Genomic DNA, 20,292 nt, shown 5'->3' with positions numbered 1-20,292 from the left:
CTGCCTTTGCCGACGTCACATCCGGCCCAATTTCACCCATAGCGATTTTAGGAATGGGGCGTCGGTTGCAGCGGCTGGCGGCGGCGTGAAATTGAGGAGAATTTGGAAGAATAGCTGCCGGTTGCAGCTTCGAACAATTTATTGTTTTTGGGTTTTTTTGGTGGTGGGGGATATGCGAATATTTTTGTTTCAACTTTTCTTCCCCAATACTCCTTTAAGGGAGTATTGCATAAATCAGTGTTTCCCAACCTTGGCTACTTGAAGCTATTTGGACTTCAATTCCCAGAATTCCCTAGCCAGCGAATGCTGGCTGGGGAATTCTGGGAGTTGAAGTCCAGATAGCTTCAAGTTGCCAAGGTTGGGAAACACTGGCATAAGTGCATCGGAGTGCCTTCCGTCCCCTGTCCTAGTGTTTCTCTTTTACTAGTGTCATGTATATAAATATTAGTTTTAAAGTTTTGTTTATTGAGTTTTACAAAATAAAAAAGTGTATGCATCACAATATCTTTCTTTTTTACAAACCTTACCCATTTCATCATATTTCTTATCTTTCCATTTTTACACACTATATACAGTATTTACTATATTTCTTTATCAGTTTATATCAGAGGTCCTCAAACATGGCCACTTGAAGACTTGTGGACTTCAATTCCCAGAATTATCCAGCCAGCATAGCTGGCTGGAGAATTTTGGGAGTTGAAGTCCAAAAGTCTTCAGGTGACCAAGTTTGGGGATCCTGGCTTATATTTACCTTTACAAATTGTTTATTGCATTGTATGTGTTTATTGCACTGTATGTGCATGTATGTATGTATATAAATATTACATCTCTATACCACCAACACGTACTTGACAAAACAAAATTTAAAAAATTGGAATGCTGCTTTTTCTACCTTTTAATAATCAAAACTCACAAGACAGGTTAAGGCAAGTTGACTCCGGTTGAAGTAGAACTGCAGATGTTTCAAAGGCGCTCTTTGATGAGTTTTGTTTTTCGCAACTGGAACCAGGTTTATATATGCGTTTAGAAGATGAATCGACAAGAGGAAAAAAATTGCCCTAGGCAATGCAAATGCAATTGCAAACATTTCGTTTCCTTTTAGAATATAATTTTTTATGGGCGAAGTGTGATTGGACACACAAGGAATTTCTCTTGGTGCATATGCTCTCAGCGTACATAAAAGAAAAAGATACATTTGTCAAGAATCACGAGGTACAACACTTAATGATTGTCATAGGGGTCAAATATGCAATGAAGAAACAATCAAATTTTATTCTCCTGCCCCCCACACCCAAAAAAATTGCTGTACAATGTACTGTAAATCAGATGTAGGTCAGAAAATCCAGGAACGCTGATTATGTGCCAACATAGCGGCCTCATAGGTAGGAAGGATGGCTCCATGCTCAATGAAAAGGCCTATCTATCTATCTATCTATCTATCTATCTATCTATCTATCTATCTATCTATCTATCTATCTATCTATCTATCTATCTTAGTCCAATACAAAATGAAGGTTGGAGAGAATGAACATGTAGTAATATATATCAAGGAAAGGATAGAAGATATGAAAATAAAATATGTCAATGAAGAGGAGAAGATACATGAATGGAAGAAAAGATATAAAATACAGTATATAGGAGAGACAATTGGCTTATAGTGGGAAGTGCTGCACATATTCATTGGCACTGCTAAGAATGTCTCCTTTTTGCTGTGGCGATGGTCCTCAAAGATAGCAAGGCAAGGATGCATGTAAAGCAACCCCAAATTCTAAGCACTTCTTTTACAGGGAATGAAAGCTGGCACTGAAGTTATTTTCCAAATTGTTTGAGCCAAATGCACAGGATATATGAAATAAATGTATAGAATTAATCGGTAAACATTGCGTCTTAATAACTCCACATCCTATGGAACAGCTGCGCAAGCCTTTTCGCCTCTCCGACTTTTAATATTTTGCAGTCTACCCTGATACCCACAGAGCGCGGTCATATGACTTTCTTTTTTTCCTTCTTGTTAACCAAAGGCTTGAAAGTTATTAATAGTCCCTTAAATCGCGGCAGCGGCTTTTGGTTGGTTTCTAGCAACGTCCACCAGGGTGATGTCAGCAGGAAAATCACCGCGAAAGGCGGGCCCGGCCGTTTCTAGGAGCCTGTGCCGCTTAGGTGAGTCTCCCGTTCCGTCGCCCATATAGCATTAAAAACCCCGAGGTTGGTTGAGAGAAAACGGGGAGCGGTTTCCTAAGCTTGTGGTACTGCGGGTGCAGCGAAGCTTGGAAGAATCTGATCTCTGCCCGCGATCGGCGTGTTTCTCTGGTGGTTCGTGTCCTGAAAAATGAAAGGGAATTTAAAGCTGGATCAGGAGAAGCTGATCGGCAGGTAGGTAGTAGCTATGAACGGCTGCCGTTCCTTCAGGAGTTGCAACCAACGGCACCTTTATTTAATTAGGGATGGTTTTTTTATTCATACAATCTTTTCACCTTTTTATTTACATTAAAAAAATCCAAATTCTGGGTAATGAAGAAAAATTAAGTCACTGCAGAGGTATCACATGCACACTTTTGTAGGAGATGTTGGCCATCAAAATTGGACAGTCTCTGCCCATTGCGCAAGAGAGGTTCTTATTTCTTTCCCCTCTATACATCTCCCCCCCAGCAGTGGGGAATAATAACAATTATTACTAAATTATTATTATTATTATTATTATTATTATTATTATTATTATTATTATTAATTAGGTTTGTATGACGCCCTTCTCCAAAGACTCGGGGCGGCTCACAGAATACTAAAAACAGCACGACAACAAATCTAATTAATTAAAATTACTACTAAAAATCCCATATATATTAAAATCAGTCAGCCAACTCATTCACAACCTCACATTACATCTCATAGACAGAGGAAGGGGGCTTGATCTAATTGCCTCATGCCTAGCGACATAAATAAGTCTTGAGGCTCTTGTGAAAGGCGAGGAGGGTGGGGGCAATGCAAATCTCTGGGGTGAGCTGATTCCAGAGGGCCGGGGCCACCACAGAGAAGGCTCTTCCCCCAGGTCCCGCCAGATGGCATTGTCTGGCCGACAGGACCCGGAGAAGGCCAACTCTGTGGGACCTAACTGGTCTCTGGGCTTCATGCGGCAAAAAGGCGGTCCCATAAGTAATCTGGTGCCAATGCTTTATAGGTCATCACCAACTTTGAATTGTGTCTGGAAACCAATGGCAACCAATACAGAAATGCCTCCTCTTCATTTTCCTTCCCTTTAAATTTGGAATACTCTACACCAGTGGTCCCCAACGTTTTTTCCACCAGGGACCAGTTTCAGCAAGACAATTTTTCTATGGCCCAGTGGGGGCAGAAAGGGGCGTGGTTGGGGGCGGGATTAAGCATGGGGGTGCTGGTCCTCCCCGCCCCTCTTTCCCGCCATCGTCCTGTGGCCGGCAGAACCTGCCTCCCAAGCCCTCTTGCCCAGCGGGAGCTAAGCGCTGGAGAGAGGGGGTCAGGCTGGCCCTCCTGCCTCCCCCCAGCCAAAAACGCAAAAGCGCCCCGCGGCAGAAGCCAAAAGAGGCTTGAGCCTCTCGGTCCTTCCCGCCCCTCTGTCCCATCCATCGTCCTGTGGCTGGCAGAACCTGCCTCCCGAGGCCTCTTGCCCGGCGGGAGGCGAAGCGCTGGAGGGAGGGGGTGGCGGCATGAGGGCCGGCAGCTGCTGACTCCACGGACCGGTACAACATGGTCCGCGGCCCGGTACTGGTCCGCGGCCCGGTGGTTGGGGACCCCTGCTCTACACCACAAAAAGAAAAAAGACTAAACTTTAGCAGATGCTTAAGAAAATTGCTTTAGTGAAGAATGTAGGTGGAGATTTTAAGTCATCCAGGTCATGGTTGCCTCAAAGGTGCTTTTTCAAAAGGCAATTGGACCTCCTTTGTTTTTAATTTAATATAATTTATTTGATTCATAAGTCCCCCAACTCCTGGACTATGGGCGGCGCATAACATTTTAAAACAATACAATAACAATTTAAAAACCCCAAAAGTTTTTCCTTCACTATGTTTCCCTTCTCATCCAAGAAACTTCAAAACTGAAGAAGATTCTGGGTTGAGAAGCGAAATGTCTTCAGGGGAAAAAAAAAGAAAGTCCAGTTGCCTTTTGAAAAACCACCTTTGGAGTTTTAAGGAAATGTCTGTTAATGGGTACTCCATTCCCATCAGATGGTCACCCAGTTTCTCAAAACATCTCTACAGAAATGAGTGAAGTAGGTGTGTATCTCTGCACAGATCCCATCCCTCTTCAGTCTGAGTTTGACCTAAAATATATACTCAAACTGTAACTGTTTCATTTCCAAATCAATAACTGCAGATGAGATTCGGGAAAATTTTTCCAGTTAGAGGTTATGTGGCTGTACATAGTCCTTGACTTATATTCCTTGGTTTAGTGTCAGTTCAAAGTTATAACAGCATAAAAAATGTGAATTATGTCCAGTTTTCACAGTTATGATGGTTGAAGCATCCCCATAGTCAAATAATGAAAATTTAGGTGCTTGTATTTCAAGCATGTATTTCTGATAATTGCCCTGTTTCCAAGTTATGCGATCACCCTTGGTAACCTTCCCAGCCAGCTTCCAACAAATAAAGACAATGGGGAAAACCAGATTTGCTTAATGACTGTATAATTCATATAACTGTAGTGATTGGCTTTAACAACTGCTGCAAAAAGGTGGTAAAATGGGACAAAAATCATTTAACAGTTGCCTCACTTAACAATGAAAATTTTGCACTCAATTGTAGTTGTAAATCGAAAAACTATCATCTTAGACCAAAGGTAGGCAAAGTTGGCTCTTCTATGACATGTGGACTTCAACTCCCAGAATTCCTGATCTAGCATGATTGGCTCAATAATTCTGGGAGTTGAAGTCCACAGGTGATAGAAGAGCCAACCTTGCCTACCCCTGTCTTAGATCAAAGCTTTATGAATTAATGTAGATGTTTTTCACACACATTGGTAGCATTATCTTTCTTATCTTATTTTGACCCTTTATATATAATTGTATTTATATAATTCATATGTTGAGCTATAGCACATTGGAGTCAAAGACAAAAAGAATATCTGGTAGTAAAAACAGGGAATTTGTTCATAACTTTTAAAACTAAAGGGATTTTTGTCTGGGATTGTATGACCGCTGTGGAGTGACTCTGGATAATGAACAGAACATAAAATAACATAACAACAATTATCATTACAAAAATTAAAATACAAAGCACTCAAAAAGCAGGAAAGCCAAATCACTAATGCAATCATTTTACTGTATCCATTTTACTGTTGTTCGCCACCTTGAGTTTGCGAGAAGCATATAAGAGACTTCATTACCCAATAACTAATCCATTTTAGTTTTTTTCCAAGTTACAAGAGCAAATAACTTGAATAATACAGCTAGTGTCTATCTTGTATCTTCACATATCTTAAGTTGAGAGTAGCAAAGAGAGAGATGGGAGGAGGAGCTGAGAAACTCCTGAAGTCAGGCCTTTCGCATTCATGACATAGTGACCCAATTAGGTGGATGCATTCCATGCTGGTTGGGAGCACATGCTAGAAGGAGATGGCAGCAAAGTTGAGATTGGCAATGAGGACAGCAAGATTTATATTGTCATTCTATGCCAGCTCAAAAATGGCTTGGTAACATTCAATACGGTATTTAAGAAAGACAATATTACTGCGTTCTTTGGAAATGTGGACATACACGGTTTGTATAAGCATAGGTTTGTGTATCTTATTTTTGTATTGTTTTTTGCAAAAACCAACCACAAGCAGTTTATATGGCTGCATCTCAAATACATAAATGGGTAGTTACCAGTATTAAAAAGTGAATGAAATAAGTAAATTATAGTATACAAAAAAATTAAACACAGAGTAGCTAGATAAAAAAAACCCACAATATAATCAAACTTGATAATTCTTGCATCAGTTTCTATGAAATTTGATATACCTCATCTGTTCGTAATGATGTTTTCCTTTGAATTTCATTTCATTCTCATTCTGATGATCATAAGCAAAAAAACAATATGTGTCATTCCTCACTTATGCTTTTTCCAGATAGGGTAATTACAGTATGAGAGTAGAACTTTGGTTTTCATATTTACCCAATCAAATTGGGCACAAATTGCAAAGCATTCCCTGGACTGTTACAGGATAGAATGATGTCAAAATGGCTTAGCTAGAAAGTTGTGATGTCAGAATAGCTTGGTTAGACCTCATAGCGCTAGAAAGAATATAGCTGGAGACTTCTGAATTCTTCTAGACTTCTGGCAGCTTGTGCAACAAGTATTTTCCATAGCAGTGGGTTTGATAATTTGATTGCACTGACAATCAAGAGGCTACAGATTGCATAAGAAGTAGGGGTTCATTACTAGAGAGAATAGCAAAAAATATAAGAGATAAAAGAGATATAATAGATAGATGATGAATAGAAGAGATAGAAGAGAAGATATATGAGATATAGGAGAGACTATAGGACTCTGTCTTATGAAGAAGTCTAAACCAGGCATTGCATAGGAAGGGGAAGATTATTTTGGAATCTTTACATTTATTTTATTTTATTTAATCTAATTTATATGCCGCCCAACTCCCAAAGTAAAAACATCTAAAAAGCAGTTTAAAAGGACAATTTAAAACTCCTATAGCAACATTCATATTTTTGTGGCTGGATCTGAAAGGTGTTTCATTAGCTCAGCGGCTTTATATAAAATCTTATCCAAATTCTGTAGAAGGGTAATACTGTATATTGAGTATGTATGTATGCATTAGATACGCTTCAGAAGTTTGATCAAACTCAGTATGATCCCTTTTCAGAGCTTTTCAGGCATCTAGGAAAAACTTAGACATATCTACACAAGTACAATCTGCTCCAATAGGCTTTCTTAGCTTTCAAGAGCTAAGATTTATCAGATTTCCTGATAAATCTCGTGAAGTATGGTCTGGATCCCCCAGAGTATAAACTGAGAGCAATTTGAGATGTCACAAAACTGTCTGTTTTTAAACATAAGCTGGAAAACCATCTAAAACTCACAGAGCATTGGGGAGGAGCAGAGCAGCCCAATATAGTGAATAAATAAAACTACATTAACAGAACAGAGAATGAACCCACCCTTGGTGTAATCTAAGACTGAAATATTCAGTTCACATTCTTTGGAGATGACACAATTTTGTGGACTCTTTTATGTGACTGAACTGGCTTTTCTGGGTCCAGACTCCAGGTGTTTGTTTTCTGCCTAAAAGCTGGAACTTTCCAAAATATGTATGAATGTGAAGAGCCCCTAAGATAGATGTGGTAGATATGCATGTGTAAGATCAAGTGTCTTACTAAGAATGCTTTAGCTTTTCAATGTTTCAGTAAAATGGAACTTGGAAAAGGTTCATTTTTACACAACTTTTCTTAGTAAAAGATGATCTAATGCAAGGATCGACAAACCCAGGCGCCTGGTCGCCAGTGGCGCCTAGAAAATGTTGTCTGGCGCCTAGAAAATGTTGCCTGCTGTACTGTATGTATACAGCAGTGTTTTTCACGAGGTGGCTCCTGCAAGTGGGAGCTCCAGGGCTGAGGCTTCAGCCCTGGAGCTCCCACTTGCAGAAGCCGCCCCCCGGCTATTGCCCGCCGCCGCCGCTACCCGCGCACCCCAAAATACCCCCCCTGCGTGCCCTTTTCCATGGGCGCGCAGTCCCCATTCCCCTGCCTGCCTGGGGGGGGGGGGCGGGGAGGCGCCGGCAGTAGAAGGCGCAGCCCCCGCCCGCCCGATCCGCTCCCTCTCCTCCTCTTCCGCTGAAAGAAACACGCGGAAGCTGCCTGCTTGAGCCTCGCGTTGCTCCACCCCGCTTCATCCTGCTTGTCATCCTCCGTTGCCAGGAAAGCCGGGTTTGTTTTCCGTGAAAGCAGCGCGCCTTTTAACACGCTGCTTTCCTGCACCAGCGACGTTTGGCTGCCGGGGGGGCGGGGAGGAGAAAATCCTCCCCCCCCCAGGAGCAGCAAAAGCCTAAGCGGTGGGGTGCGCCGTTTGCCTTCCAGCTCAGTCGCAGAGGCTTTTGCTGCTTGTGGAGGGGGGGGTTGGCGGTGCCGATGCCAAATGCTTTCCCTCCGCGGTGGGGGGTGCAGGGCAGGCGCAGTCAGCCCCAGGAGACAAAGATGGAATGAGAGAAAGGAAAGAGAGAGAAAGGGAGGGAGAGAAAGAAAAAGTGAGAGATAGAAAGGATAGAGAGAAAGGGAATGAGAGAAAGGAAAGAGAGAGAAAGAGAGGGGGAGAAGGAAAGAGTGAGAGATAGAAAGGATAGAGAGAAAGAGGGAATGGAAAGAGAGAGAAAGGGAGGGAGAGAAGGAAAGAGTGAGAGATAGAAAGGATAGAGAGAAAGAGGGAATGAGAGAAAGGAAAGAGAGAGAGAGAGAGAAAATAAGAGAGAGAGAGCAACAGAGAGAGAAAGAACAAGAGAGAGAAAGCATGAGAGAGAGAAAGAACAAGAGAGAGAGAGAAAATAAGAGAACAAGAGAGAGAAAAAGATAGCAAGAGAGAGAGAAAGCAAGACAGATAGGGAGAGGAAAGGAGAGTGAGAGAAATGAGAACAAAAAGGGGAGAAAAAAGGAGAAATGAGAAAATGATTGAGGCAGAGAATGAGAGGAGAGTGAAACAAAAGAGAGAGAGAGGTGATTCTTGAAGCATATGGTAAAAAGCACCCAAATAATAAGAAAACCCCCCTAGCCCACACCTGTTTTTGAAAAGGATAAAAGAGAAAAAAACCCCAGCCCTCAACTGGTTTTGGAAATGGTTGGAGTGTGTATACATACACACACATAAGGGGGGGAGAGAGACAGGGATGGAAAAAGAGGAGAAGTGAGAGGGAGAAGGAATGAGGGAAAAAGGGAGGAAGAGAGAGAAATGAGAAACACGAGAGAGAAAAGGGGGAAAGACAGGAGAAGTACCCAGAAATGAGACAGTGGTATAAATTTCAGGAGGGATGATTGATGATTGACTGTATTTATAAGGGGATGTTACATGGGATTGTATATATGAGGGGGTTATTTATGTATGTATGTATGTATGTATGTATGTATGTATGTATGTATGTATGTATTTATTTATTTATTTATTATTTATTTATTTATTAGATTTGTGTCATTTTGGTTGGTGGTGTGCCCCAGGATTTTGTAAATGTAAAAAATGTGCCGCGGCTCAAAAAAGGTTGAAAATCACTGGTATACAGTATATTTTTCCCGCCTTGTGTTTACGCCCAGAAATGGTACATCTTGGCTTCCGTAGCTCCGCCCATCAACCTCGGAGCGAGCTGCTTTCCCAGCGTCCCCTGCGCTTGCGTGCGTCTCTCCCTCCCCCCCTTGCCTCCATTCCGCCTCCTACTCGAACCCCTTCACTCCCCCCCACCGCACACAGACGCTCCGATCTTGGCCGCTCACCCGCCTTCGGAGAGAAGCGGAAGCCCCTCCCCTCCCGGCGTGAGGTTTTGTTCATTCCTCCTCCGGCCGCGTGCGCGGTGACTTCCGACCAGTAACCCCTCCTCCCCCCTCCCCCCCTCACCCGCGTCCCCGGCCCGGTCTCCCTTTCCTTCTTCTCTGTTTCGGTTTCTGACTAACGGTCTCCCCTCGGATCCCGACGGGAGTACAGCAGAGCCGGCTCGGCGGAGCCAGGCCTGCGCCGGGGGGGAGGGGGTGAAAGCGATGTCAGGTGGAGACTCGGCAAAAAACCAAGTTTGCTTAAAAAAAATTCTGGCTCCTAAATTTTTTGGCTGGCTCCTAGATTCTGAACAACTTTGTCGACCCCTGATCTAATGTAACTTACCGTAATTGCTCTTTTTTATTTTTCATTTGCATATTGAGTGATGGCTGGTGGGATCTCAACCTTCAAGGCTACTACGTATTAACTTGGGTTCTACCATTCAGAGCATCTTTTTTGAAAAATAAATGCATATTTTTCCTGCTATTGTAATTTTCATTACTGTACTGTTAAAGCGATAAGATAGCTACGCTGAGAGGAGCGGCATAAAGTCCAATGAATAAATAGATAAAATAATAAATAAATAAATAAATAAATAAAGCTGCACCCAGTACAGCTGAAAAGTTTCATTCTTTGGTGAACATGGGAAATAAGTTAAACTGTGGACAGATTACTTAAAAGGATATGAAATTTTAAAGTGTGAAAATGTGATTCAAATGAATTCATCTTTCCTGTCTTTTTTTTATTACTGTTATTAGATTGTTGTGTATTCTGAAGTGAAACTGAATGTACATCTTTTGTAGAAAATGAATCTAGTTGCAGAAACGCAAAAGCTGTAAAATATGATAAAATGGTTATATGTAGTGAGCTATATTTAAAATCTAATGCAAGACTGATTCTACTGCCCAAGGAATAGGAAGGGGCTGATTTTCTTCTTCTCTTCTACATGTGTTACAAGTTCTTGTGCAACCTTCAAATCTGTTGTGAACTATTGGCTTTTGATACATGATTTTATTGCTTCAAGTTTTCAGCCCCTAAAGGGAGGAGGCACCGCCAAAATTATACATATGCTGTGAAAACCACTTGTCACATTTAGCAGATGAGATGTTTTCTCTAAATGTGTATATTGTTATTTCTGTTGTTTTCCCTCCACCCTGCAGGTAATGTTCATTTACACATCTGAGAAATTATGAAATCGGTGTCACTTGCAGCCATTTTTTGGTGTATTCTAATACCATCATTTGAGACCAGCAAGGTGAGGAAGAAAAATAGAGAAAAAATTACTTTATAATTGAATTAAATTTTTATTTATGTATTAATTTCTACACACAAACCCAAATTCATTTACTTGCTCTAATTTTTTTAAGATATCTGAATAGTCTGCAATCTTTCACTCTATTTTCTTTGATAAACACAATAATCTCAACATTCATAAATACTTTCAGATCCATTTTCTTCATTGTATCATATAGTCTATCAGCCAACAACACGATATTATTAAATACAAATGTGCATCTATGTTTGTGGCCCCAATCATCATATCTTTAATGTCACCACAAACTTTCCTTGTGCATTTATTTCCTAAATACATAAAGAGATGTCATACAAGGAGATCTCTAGTGTTATCTTATTCCGTTTGGTGTTTAACCATTCACTAAATATTCTATTTATTCTCAGACAGGTTTTAATTCCATTATATACCAATCTTATTTCCCTCAGTGATTAACATTCAACTTTATGTGATGGATGGTTCTTTGTTCCATGAAGAATTGCAGTCTCTGGTCTTGGAAGGGGTGGCACTGCCACAGATAGATCCAGTGTATAATCTGAACTCACAACTCCTACTTAAGGATCAGATAGCAGTCATGGCCAGGAAGGCCTTTATGCAGCTGTGGCTTGTGCATCAGTTATGTTCTTTCCTGGACCACACTCCATCCTCACAGTTAATCATGCCCTAGTAACCTCCTGCCTTGACTATTGTAATACCATGTACACGGGGCTGATCTTGAAAAGAATCTAGAGGCTCCAATTGTTTCCAAATTCAGTAGCCCATGTTGTTTTGTGCAGATGTAGATGTGCACAGGTGTCATCTCTCCTATGGGAACTTCATTGGCTACTGATCTGCTTCTGGGTAATTGAAGATTCTGGTTGTCACCTTCAAAACCCTCACATGGCTTGGTGATAGGTTATCAGAAGGACCGTCTCTTCCGGTTACATCCATCTCACCTACCAGAGCTGGGAGTCAGCAGTGTGGGTCTTCTCTCCTATCTGGTGGGGGTCAGAAGAATGGCCTTCTTCATTGTGGCACCCTTTTTAAAAAACACCGCTGTGGAGATTAGAGTAGCTTCCACTTTGGCATTCTTTTGCAAGGCCCTGAAGACCAGGTTTTTGCCAAAGGGTCTGGGGAACCCAGAGTAGGATGGAGCTTATCAAGTGGTTTATTTGATTGATTGTTGTTGCCGGGGGAGGATATTGTTTTTATTTTTTGTATACTGGATTTTTATTTTTGTAAGCTGCTCAGAGTCACTGAGAGTGAGTAGATAGCCATACAAATTTTCTTAAATAAATAAATGTTACTGAAGTTAACAGTTGTAACAACCAAGATGTAGTTCAAGAAAATGCAAAGGATCACAGGTTCTCCAGCACAATATGACTGAAAAGACTACTGTTAACTGCTTTACTTTGCAATGAGTCAAAACTATTGGTCACACATATTGTTTATTCTATACTGTACTTCCAATTTTCTTTTATAGACATTTGAAGATATCCGTTGCAAGTGTGTCTGCCCACCATATCGGAATATAACAGGACAGATTTATAAGAACAATGTATCGCAGAAAGACTGGTGAGACAAATTTCAGAAGAGATCCTCAAAGCTCATAGAACCTTTGCAAGATGTGATTGTTCTAAAAAGCTGGTTTAACAACTGGTCTCCAGTATGAGAAGACAGTGAAATGAACTAGTCTCATGCTTTCTGTCTGATCAATTAGATTCTTTCATCTTGTACATTTGATCTATTTATATCTGTCAAGGGAATTAACTTAGTGATGTAATAAGTCTCAAAATTATCCAGTTAAATGTAACATTAAACTCTGTATCCTTGAAAACAGGTGAACTTCCATATGATAAAAGGGTTTTGATGCCGTTGTTGTTTCTTGTTTCTCACAACTACAGTAACTGCCTGCATGTGGTGGACCCTATGCCAGTGCCAGGACATGACGTTGAGGCATATTGCCTGTTGTGTGAGTGCAAGTATGAAGAACGAAGCACCACAACCATCAAGGTAAAATACCAATCTGTCTGTTACGCCAGCTTTCTCTGTCTTCTGTCATCACCGCATAGAACTAAGATTTTTAGCTGTTGACATCCGTCAAGGAAATGAAAGAATCTGAAAATATACTCAGAAGGAAATTAGCATTGTGAGATTGAGGCAAGAGTGTCTACATTGGTAGTTGTCCTGGTTAGTGTTTCTCATATACTATAGATATTACCTTGTAGTGAAAGCTGCATTTGAGAATCATATCTTAAGATTTTTCCTTAAGAGAGCAAGGAAATAATTTTAGTCATGTTTTGGTAATGTACTATATATAAATGTTTGGTTTTGGACTGTTTTAACTTTGCTGGGAAAGATGTTATTTTCTTCATCCTTTCTTAAATCTGATGTCTTCAGACAATGCAGAATTTCAAATCTGCATAACTGCATATACTTCCAGCAGATTGAAAAGGCATCAAATTGGGGAAATCCAACCTTGGTATCTTCGTCCATATTTTGATCTTATCCTTTCTAGCACTGGTAATTTTTTTAGCTGATTTTCCCTATTACAATATAGGTGTTGATGCTTTGCTCAAAATATTCTTTTTTATCCAGGATCTTTGATGACATTTTGTGTTCATGCAGATTATCATAATCATTTATCTCTCAGTGATTGGAGCTCTTCTACTCTACATGATCTTTTTAATGGTAGTTGACCCTTTTATCCGCAAACCTGATGCCTATACTCAGCCCCTGCACAATGAAGAAGAGTCAGAGGTGAGTTTGATACTCTTTAAACAGGTTTTCTTTTTCCATTTGGACTACCTGATTCTGGTGTCTTCCATATATTGCTTCCCATATTCACATAACATTTTCTGTATGCACAGTGATGGAAGCCTTCCCACCCACAGAGGGTATCTTGTTCAGTATACAGCCCATTCCCTCTAGATACCCTTCTCCCCAGTGCAACATGCAGATGAAGCATAATGCCTGAAGAGTGTTTAAGATATGCCTCAAAATCTGTTTCTATAATCGGCACTTAGAACTAACATGTTAAAGATGAAACACTGCAGATAATACTAATAATACTACTAATAATAATAATACTAATAATACTAATAATAATAATAATATATTAGATTTGTATGCCGCCCCTCTCCGAAGACTCAGGGCGGCTCACAACAATAATAAAAACAATATTATAGCAAAACAAATTAATATTAAAAAAGAATAATATAAAACCCTATCATATTTAAAAACCAAACAACACATACATATCAAACATAAAATATAAAGAGCCTGAGGGAAAGGTGTCTCAACTCCCCCATGCCTGGCGGTATAGATGGGTCTTGAATAGTTTACGAAAGACAAGGAGGGTGGGGGCAGTTCTAATCTCCGGGGGGAGTTGATTCCAGAGGGCCGGAGCTGCCACAGAGAAGGCTCTTCCCCTGGGTCCCGCCAAACGACATTGTTTAGTCGACGGGACCCGGAGACCCTTATCGGTCACTGGGATTTGTGCGGTAGCAGGCGGTTCCAGAGGTACTCTGGTCCAATGCCATGTACTTATCAGCAGCCAATGCAGGCCACGGAGTGTTGTAGAAACATGGGCGAATCTGGGAAGCCCCACGATGGCTCTCTGCAGCTTTCTGAAGTCTGGAGGCGACTGGGTTAGAGAAGGCACCTTTAAACAATTAGTGACATAAAAGAATTGGACTTCTTTCTAGGATCTCATTTTAGATTATGGGTTGTATCTTTGAAGCTCGCGCATATTAAATACAAGCACATTTTGTTTTGAAGAAAATATTTTAACTATGTTTCCTAAGACAATACAATTCTACGGAGAGGGGCGGCATACAAATCCAATAAATTATTATTATTATTATTATTATTATTATTATTATTATTATTATTATGCCATAGTACAAAATCAAAGGATTTTATTTTGTATGTCATTCATTCATTTAAATTAGAACGCTGAAGCGGTGTCTAAAATAATGCTGTTAGATTTTTTTCTGAATTACAGCTCATTATGATCAAGAAAGGGAAAAAGCTGGGAATTGTATTTTGGAAATATCTCCTACTTTAAGAATACAGCAACATGCAATATAACATGATTGGGTTGATTATGGAAATGTATATTTTTGGTAAACAGGAAGTTACCCGGACATTTCATTGTAATTCCTTTGCATTTGTTTTTATAGAAAATAACTAACCATTCATAATAATCTGAAGCATACTGCAGTTATATTACTATCTGGGGATATTTTCTGTCGTTAGTGATGAGCAGTTAAATCTTGCTATTTTCAGTGTGCATGAATATAATATAGATATCCATTCTGCTTTAAAAACACTTTGATTTGTCTTTGTAGCCCAAGGTGGAGCGTTACTACCGCGCATCTGAAAAGCTTTTTCTTTGAGATGTTTCTCCTTCTGTTACTGCAGGATCCCTGTTCCTTGACAGCTATACGTCCCTCAGCCAATGCCTCAGCCAGAACAAATACAGTGCTGGAGAGAGTGGAAGGAGCCCAGGAAAGGTGGAAGCGTCAGGTGCAGGAACAGCGGAAGACTGTGTTTGATCGGCACAAGATGCTAAGCTAGACCTTTTATTTTAGGTGTGAGCTGCAGCTGCTGGTTAGCTAGGCAAAATTATGTTCGCCAATACAGACCCCAAATCTGTAGTTTAAATATCTTACACCTGCTGTTTCTGATTGGATTTGCTTGTTGTCCTCTTCCTACTCAGTCCACTCAAGAGAATATGCTGCATTTGAAGCAAGCTGCTGGCTGCACATTCCATCTATGAAGGCTGCCACTTGCTTTATTTGTTGCTGTAAGGAAAAAAAATAACTAGGATAACTATTTGACTTCAAAAGTGAGAAACAATTGCAACTTTGGGTTCTCTGATCTGCCAAGCATTGGTCTGGTATGGTGATTTAAAATGTGGCATGTATTTATTCGTTATTGCTTACTAGCCTGTGGCTTGGCTTTTAGTTCGAGTTGGATGTATTATTAATGGAATGATAACAGCAACATCCTTTTCAATCCATTGACTCTATGCCAATATATGATCCTTCACTGTTGCAAAATACCTACAGAGAAGTGGCTTGGATCTGTGTGTAACATGCTAGTTTATCTTTAGTTGGCACTAAAGATAGAAATGCAATAAGGGAAATTAACTCAGCAAAAAGGAGTTAGTGTATTTGGCTCATAAATTCTTACAGATTCTTCCTTCAATGATTTTTTTCGGGATAGTTAACTTTACACCAAAGAAATATGAACAGATTTTTTAAGGACCATAGTTAATGGTTTTTTTAGGACCACAGTTAATGGTAAGCCATGGCTAACCCATCACAAGCATGACTGGATGAGTCCTATGCTTCCCAGTCTCCTAACCAAGGATCAAACCAAGAAGCTTGTGAGTGCCTCTTTCACATGCAGATTTTTGAACAAGAGGTTATGCAGATTGTTGTATATCTTTTATTTATTTATTTATTTATTTATTTATTTATTTATTATTTAGATTTGTATGCCGCCCCTCTCCGAAGACTCGGGGCGGCTCACAACAAGATAGAACAGATCATCTTTGCTTTGGAGACAACTTAATTGCTGCTAGGAGACAACTTAATTGTTCAATGTACTGCTCAATTGTCACAGTACATTGAACAGATGAAGCCATTGCTGTTCATATAATTTCATATGCAAACAAAGAATGCTTTGCACATGTTAACTATTGAAATTTCTTTGCTTTCAAGAGTTATCTGCACAGGAAGGAAACTGGATTATTTAGCGCAAAGGAGATTGCCCTTGTACATGTGGCAGTTTATCCCAGTATGTAGAACTGGATTCTACTATCAAAGGACATTTATAGAAATATAGGCTTAGATTTTAATATCCGTTCAAAGAGTGACATACAACATGCAAAATAAAATTTAACTTGATTTAATGGAAACATTCCTCCATGCACTTGGATTTTTTTCCCCCTTAGCCTATGTGGCCATAATTATTTTATTGTAATTTTACAATACATCAACCAACCGCTTGCCCAGATATATGGGACATCACATTGAAATTTGTTTTTATGTTACTTGTAGAAGCCACATTTATGCCACCAGTTAATAGCATTTCAATAGCATTTAGACTTATATATCATTTCATAGTACTTTTACAGCCTCTAAGTGGTTTACAGAAACAGCATATTGTGCCCAACAAACTGGGTCCTCATTTTACCCACCTCAGAAGAATGGAAGGCTGAGTCAACCTTGAGCCAGTGGTGAAATTTGAACTGCTGAAATACAGCTAGCAGTTAGCTGAAGTAGTATTAATAATATGTAGTAGTGAAATGTAATGTTGTAATGGTTGCTCAGATGCAAAAGACACTACCAAGAAATGAAAGTTGGACAGTATTTTTTCTGCATGCAAAAATATTTATGTATTAAATTATTTACTTTATCTCTTAAAATATCTCTGACAGATTGGATCAGTCTTTGTTACTATGCAGTGTCTGTTCATTAAAGAAAGTATGTACAATATCACAGATGTCAGGCATGATTCAATAACTTTTTGGCAGAAAGAGATAATCACTCAAGGGTTAGGAGAATGCATAAAAAACAGAGGCTACATTCATAAAATAATGCTAGCCATACCATATGTGGGGGCTGCTGAAATCCAGTAAATATTGCAAGACATTAAGAGTTTTCTGTATCTCTTTGTTGTTTCTATAATCATCTATATTTTATGATCCGATTATATCGAGGATACATTATAATACATTTCAACAGCTGGTTACTAAGTACAGATCTGCAATATATATACGTACGTCTACTTAAGAACGCCTCTACTTAAGAAATTTTCTATATAAGAACTGGGTGTTCAAGATTTATTTGCCTCTATTTAAGAACCATTTTCTACTTTAGAACCCAAGCCCAGAAAAATTCCCCAGGAAATTTGAGAGCAGCACAAAGGCCCAGCCAGTTTCCTGCCATTCCCCCTGGGTTTCTCTCTCTTGCACAGTGTATGGGGGGCAGCCTCACGCCGGATGTATGGGAGGCCCATGCTCCTCCGCACCGCCTCAGACTGAATAAACAGTGTTCTAATATGTCAGAAATTATATCTGATAAAATAAGGCCTCTAAAATCATGATACTAACAATATTAATACAATAATAAGCCCTAGTGTGAACAAATAATGTGTTCTATAACATTTTTTTAAGCCTTAAAGTTTTGGATTTTTTTTATTCCCCTCACCTCACCTTCCTTCAGCAGCGACTGTCCTCCTCCTCTTCTTCCTCCTCCTCCTCCCACCCAAATTCCAAGCTTTTATTTCTTCCCTAATGGGTTTGCACACATTATTTGCTTTTACATTGATTCCTATGGGAAAAATTGCTTCTACTTAAGAACGTTTGTACTTAAGAATCTGGTCACGGAACGTATTAATTTCTTAAGTAGAGGTACCACTGTATATCCATTGTTTACATGGAAGTAGGTGGCAGGGGATTTGATGTTGTTTACTGAAAACATTTATAAGCCATTTTTATTCAAATATTCAACATGATGTACAAAATAAACCAGTAATAAAAAAGTAGACTGAATAAACAGTGTTCTAATATGTCAGAAATTATATCTGATAACATAAAACCTCTAAAATCATGTTACTAACAATACTAATACAATAATAAGCCCTACTGTGAACAAATAATGTGTTCTATAACATTTTTACATCCCATTTTAAAGGGGAGAAATTGTCTAAAGGAAATGTTGGAAAAAGAACAGAAGCTACCTTTAAAAAACTTTTCTACCTTCCTCATTTCTTTTAAGGTGTCACTTCTAAATATGACCTTGGTGTTGTATGCTTAAAGTGATTTTAAGCTAGCTAAAAAATTACTAATGGGGTTGACAAACCAAGTCAGATATTCTAAGTCAATATTACCTAAAGTTAGAAGACCTGAAAGGAAGTCTGACCCTTATTTCTTCAGTGTATGACTTAAAAATCAATAGCATCATTTAATGCTATTTGGGGATACAAGAACATAAGAAGAGTCATGCTGAACGAGGCCAAAGGCCAAACAAGTCCAGCATTCTGTGTCACACAGTGGCCCACCAATTGTCCTTGGGGATGTGGAGCAGAAAGAGAAGGCAAGGCTCTTCTGACCCCTAACAAATGGTACTCAAGATAATCCTGCCTGCCTCAATAACCACCGATACACTTGGCATCCATGAATCTGTCTAATCCTGCCTTGAAGCTATCAAGGCTGACAGCTGTCACAACTTCTTCTGGAAGTGAATTCCATAAACCAACAACCCTCTGAGTGAAGAAATATTTCCCTTGATTTGTCCTCACTTTCTTACCTATGAGCTTTAGGGAGTGCCCCCTTGTCCTAGTACTGTATTGTGTGATAGAGAAAATATATCTCTATCCATCTTTTCTATGTCAGAGCAGCGAACATAGTAATACCCCTTGGTAAGGAATATTCATATTACCCCAAATTCCAAGAAAATAAGAGTTTTTAAACAAGAATAAGAGGCTAGCACTGAAGTTAACTGCATTCACCGACTGTTTCAGTACTCTACAAAACGTTGCGCATTATTAAGCCTGCATTCGGCCAAATTGGATATAGCAATAGCATTTATACTTATATCTAAATAAGATATAATAAATCTAGGATATCGTGGCAGGAGCAGAATATCTGAAATAAGATCAGAATAACAGTTGGAATAGGATCCTATCCTATTGTCTTTTTTATCATTACTTTCTATACTGCTCAAAAAAAAGAGGAAACACTCAAATTACACATCCTAGATATGTATGAATGAAATATTCTCATTGAATACTTTGTTCTGTACGAAGTTGAATGTGCATAACAGCATGTGAAATTGATTGTCAATCAGTGTTGCTTCCTAAGTGGACAGTTTGATTTCACAGAAGTTTGATTTACTAGGAGTTATATTAGAAACATAGAAGATTGACAGCAGAAAAAGACCTCATGGTCCATCTAGTCTGCCCTTATGCTATTTCCTGTATTTTATCTTAGGATGGATATATGTTTACCCCAGGCATGTTTAAATTCAGTTACGGTAGATTTACTAACCACATCTGCTGGAAGTTTGTTCCAAGCATCTACTACTCTTTCAGTAAAATAATATTTTCTCACGTTGGTCTGATCTTTCTCCCAACTAACCTCAGATTGTGGCCCCTTGTTCTTGTGTTCACTTCCCTAATAAAAACACTTCCCTCCTGAACCTTATTTAACCCTTTAACATATTTAAATGTTTCAACCATGTCCCCCCTTTTTCTTCTGTCTTCCAGACTAATATTGTGTGGTTTGTGTTCCCTTTTTTTTTTTTTGAGCACTATATGTTATGTTTATATAAACTACTATCCTGTACTTGACTGACATACATGCATACATACATAAATAAAATAAAATAAAATAAATCCCACTGCTCGGGCAGGAGACCCATTTATTACCATTCCGTGACAAAAAAGCTATCCAATGCCTTCCTGGAAACCATCAATCAAGGCTACGCGGCCTTTTCGCCTCTTCTGCTTTAACATGTTCCGCCGTCCAAC

At 39.5% G+C, this 20,292-nt stretch overlaps 1 protein-coding gene and 1 long non-coding RNA gene across 2 annotated transcripts; one reads left to right on the top strand and one right to left on the bottom strand.

Annotated features, from left to right (window-relative positions):
• Positions 1–2,116: 2,116 nt before the first annotated feature.
• TMEM9 (transmembrane protein 9) lies at positions 2,117–17,253 on the top strand. Its single transcript, XM_070745696.1, has 6 exons — positions 2,117–2,373; positions 10,637–10,731; positions 12,230–12,321; positions 12,651–12,759; positions 13,375–13,506; positions 15,172–17,253. Exons 2-6 carry the CDS (start codon positions 10,666–10,668, stop codon positions 15,325–15,327), a joined length of 555 nt encoding a protein of 184 aa, XP_070601797.1. The 5' UTR covers positions 2,117–2,373; positions 10,637–10,665; the 3' UTR covers positions 15,328–17,253.
• Positions 14,650–20,292, bottom strand: LOC139164073 (uncharacterized). The gene is made up of 2 exons (XR_011558573.1): positions 20,191–20,292; positions 14,650–15,554 (listed from the first exon to the last, which is right to left on the bottom strand). It is a non-coding gene; the product is annotated as an uncharacterized lncRNA (long non-coding RNA).

This window comes from Erythrolamprus reginae, chromosome 3, assembly GCF_031021105.1.
Source record: "Erythrolamprus reginae isolate rEryReg1 chromosome 3, rEryReg1.hap1, whole genome shotgun sequence".
NCBI lineage: Eukaryota > Metazoa > Chordata > Lepidosauria > Squamata > Dipsadidae > Erythrolamprus > Erythrolamprus reginae.
This window is presented reverse-complemented; position numbering and strand designations above follow the sequence as displayed.